Consider the following 4,367-nt stretch of genomic DNA (forward strand, 5'->3'; position numbering starts at 1 on the left):
TTAAATAAGGTGCGGGTTTCAGAACAACATTGATAAGGCCCTTCCGTTCCGTATCCTGTATATACTTATTCGTGGTTGCACCATTAACCATAGATAATATAATCTTATAAGTTATATTATTATCTATGTGATTAATGGGGCCACGGTCTAAGACAATAAAGTAATTTATTTATTTACCTACTTAGATGGAACCTTGTCTTAAAGTATTAATCCTTAGATATGAAAGTTGAAAATTTTATAAATTTTTAACTACTACCTTAATGATTTGCAAATACTCAATTTGATAAATTTCGTCAAAATTCAAACTTTAGAAGCTTATAAAAAAAAATGGTGCATATATAATTAAAATCTTTTTCAACTTCTACTGTTAATTAATATATCAGGAGCCTTGTATTAAATTGTCGCGTTTTTTGGCCCAACAAATTAAACTTTATTGATAGGTACTCATAAAGAAAAATTTTTAGGAATTTCTAACACAAAGTAATCTGCACATTTTCGTGTATTTTACGTATTTTGTGAATATTTAAACTTTAAATGCTTATAATCCCTAATTTGTATTAAATCATTATTTTCAACATAACTAATTAATTTATTTTTACAAAGTCTACAAAAATGAGTGTCTTTTAGTACTGAACGAGCCAAATATCCAGATATATAACCTATTGTCATATCAGTAAGAAATGTATACTTTACTGTAGTTGGTACATCAATCATGGTTATATTAATTAAATTAACATTGTTATCCTTTTCAATAATAAGAAGGCTAGAAGATCCACTTTCAATAAAGTTCTTAAGATTATATAAAGCACTTTCACTATTGTCAATTACACAATTTCTAGATACCTTAAAAGACATTAAGTTGTTAATAAAGTTTTAAACGAACAAATAAATTGTTAACAATTAAGATTAATATTCCTAACACCATGACTGCGTACACTTCCAAATAAACATTCTATTGCATCCTGATTCACCTGCCTTGGCAAGAAATATTTAATGTTACATTTTTTTAATTGAAACCAAAGACTAAAGACATATGAAAGACTTAATGTAAATATCCAGTTTTTTACAGAAGGTGGTACAGTGAATTTACCAGTTCTTTTGTTGATGAGCTTCATTGATTTGAATACTTTTACGGCATATTTCCTATTTCCAATATGCCATATGAGGGGAAGTATTTTGAACAGCACTCCTTAGATGTTTTTCATATTCAGCATTAATTGTAGATGCATTGACAGAATCAAGTGTTTAGTCCATGAATAAACATAAATTTGCAGTTCCTACAGCATTTACCATCAAGCTTTCTTTGGGAGCTAGAATATTTAATTTACAAAAATATTAGTTACTTGTGCTTACAAAATAAATTCAGAACTCTATTAATTCTTCTTTGTTTGATCCTGGCACTCCAATGCCACAGGAATTTAAGCTATCCACATTAATAAAGGCCATTTTCTTTTGACCTGCTATTAAATTTAACGAAGGTAGGAATTTAAGGAAAAGGAATACATGCTGTATATTATAGGAAATAGTTGGTAATAAATTAAAAGATGAGAGTTTACACAAACAAACAGTATAATATGTATTTATAAAAGGGGATGCCCTGAGCCTTGATTTAATATTTGTGATTCACATTTTAAAGATTGGCTCATATAGGAGTTTGTCATAATAATTGGATATGAATTTAGATCCATATTTTGTATTGTGTCAAAATCACTCAAATTACTGTTAATAATAATATGTGTAGTTTATAGTTAATGATGTTGAAAACAGAATAAATCCACTGGCATTATATAATAAGTCTCCGGCAACACCATGCAGAATCAGCTATAATTTAAAAATATATCTACTATATAAAATTAAAGGCATAAAATGGATGTAAATCTACAGTTTTTAACCAATTTTCATAAAATGTTGCGATGAAATAAATATTAAATAATTTTTTTTAATGAGTTATAACTTATTTAATGATTAAATTTGAACTTAGTCTGAGGTCCTCATTCATTATTAATATCTTGTTTTCGATCGGTATAGTAATTTCACAATGTTTTACATTGCCCACGTCAATAAATGCCAGCTTTTTTTGACCTGATATTATGCAGTGGTCAGGAGTAGCGACGCTACAGTAGCACGATACTTTAGCTGTAGCGATTAACATAGCGTTGCTACAATATATACAATGTAGCAAAATATTATAGCGCGCTAGCAATTTACGGTTGGTGTGCTACATTTAAACAGTAGCGTTAGAAATAATTTTAAAAAAGTAGCTTTAGCGATACCGAACTACTTTTAGGGGTGAGTAGCAGTAGCGTTAGCGTACTACAAGAAAATAGTAGCGTCTTGACTACTGCTATTATGTATAATAAGAAAGAAATAGATGATAGGAGGAATGGAATATAATGTTGTTATGATAGATTTCAGATTAGGATTAGAAACTTATAAAAAAACAAAAGTGATAGATACAACATTTTCAGAATAATTTGCTAGGATTTATATGGATAAATTGTTTATTATATATTTATTGCTGTATCAACATTTTTGTAAGAGCACTACAATTAAGGACTTCCAAATGTATTAGACCGTTAACAAGGGACTTTGCAGTGAAAGATAAATATATTAGTCTTAACAGAATATTGTTAGAACGAGCACATTATAAATGAATTGCTAATTTCTTAACTTACATGTGGTTATAACTTCACACAGAACTTGATGTGGGCAGTTGGGCTCGTCATTGTATATTGGTTGATTCTGGTTTAGAACAAACCAAGGGCGCCCATATAGGGACATGCCCCCCCCTGGAAAATGCCGAAAATCTTGGAAAATTGATCATTGTGATTAGAATCTATTTTTTTAGATAGAATTTAAAAATTTAATTTAATAGGTATATGAAAATCTATATTTTGTTTATGGCAATATGGCATTTTGGTTTATTTACTTACTTTGGCAAATCAGGTTATCACCTATAAATAACCACACGTTTTTTCCACCATAATATTTTATTTATGATAACAGATTTGTGTATTGTTATATCAAATATACATAATTTAAATGCAGAAGGTATATCAAAAAGTATATTAGAATCAACAGAAAAAAAGCAAGTAAGTGGATGTCGCTCTGCTGTACAGTAGATTACAAGTGGGTAATTGTATATTGGTTGTATTAGACTTGAATCCAATGATATATAATATCATTGTATAAGAAAACCGATTCTGAGCGGAGACGGTTTACAGTCTAGATATTTTATATTTTTGTTATTATTTATTTTATCATGTAAGTTGAATTAATATTAAAATATTATAATTTTTTATTCGTTTCTATGGTGATAAACAAAGCGTTAGAAATTAAAATCCCATTTTTAGCGTTTTTTCGTAATTTTCCGGTGGTTTTTCCCGTGGCATTAAATAACTGTTGAGAAAATCGAAAAATGACCTCTCTAAAGTACCATCTTGATCCAATTTTCTAAAAGATAAGGTATTATATGTTGAAATCGAAACACTCCTTCTGGAAGAAATTTTGTATACAGGATATAAAAAGAAAAAGAAAAAATAAAAAAAAATAAACACCATTGTAAAAACAATAGCTCCCTCGCTCCGCTCAGAATCTAATATGGTTTAAATATGTTGAAACTTGTTGGCCAAGGTTTTGATGGTTGTTCAACCATGAGTGGTAAAGTAAATGGTGTACAGACAATTATACGAAAAATATATCCAACTGCTTGTTATTTTCATTGTGCTTCACATAAGCTTAATTTAGTAGTTAACAATCAAAATTCAATTCCTGAAATCAGAAATACTATTGGTACTGTAAAAGAAATAATTAAGTTTTTTAGAGAGAGTATTTTGAGAAGAAAACTTATTCCAAATATTCCATTATTTTGTGAGACACGTTGGTCAGAAAAGTACAAATGTATACGGCTATTTGATAAAAATTTCATTGAAATTAAAACTGTTCTTGAAAAGTTATCTATTAGTTCAGAAGCAAATACTGTTACAAGAAATCGTGCATTCCAACTTTCATCAGCCACATCAAATTGTACATTTTTGATTAGTTTAAAAGTAATTGCTTATTAATCTTCTGTTCTAGAACCAGTTGTGACCAAATTACAAGGTAGGTACAAGTGTTAATCTTCATTCTGTTCACAAATTTGTTAAAACTGAACTTCTTGGTATATTAACTAAACATAGAGAAAACAGCATAGAGTATTTTAATACAATTTTTGAGGAAATCACTAAAGCTGCAAATAGCTTAGATTTTATACATAAAATACCTCGAAGAACAAACCATCAGAGTCAACAATCAAATCATAATTGTTCATCAAATGATTCTATCGAAGATTATTACAGAATATCTATATTTATACCATATTTAGACTC

General features: G+C 28.7%; 1 protein-coding gene across 1 annotated transcript; it reads left to right on the forward strand.

Moving 5' to 3' along the window:
- The first annotated feature begins 3,611 nt into the window (after positions 1-3,611).
- Positions 3,612-4,064, forward strand: LOC103309886 (52 kDa repressor of the inhibitor of the protein kinase-like). The gene has a single exon (XM_008186545.1). The coding sequence runs from the start codon at positions 3,612-3,614 to the stop codon at positions 4,062-4,064; it is 453 nt and encodes a 150-aa protein (XP_008184767.1).
- The last annotated feature ends 303 nt before the right edge of the window (positions 4,065-4,367 follow it).

The sequence above is a fragment of the Acyrthosiphon pisum genome, chromosome A2 (genome assembly GCF_005508785.2).
Source record: "Acyrthosiphon pisum isolate AL4f chromosome A2, pea_aphid_22Mar2018_4r6ur, whole genome shotgun sequence".
Lineage (NCBI taxonomy): Eukaryota > Metazoa > Arthropoda > Insecta > Hemiptera > Aphididae > Acyrthosiphon > Acyrthosiphon pisum.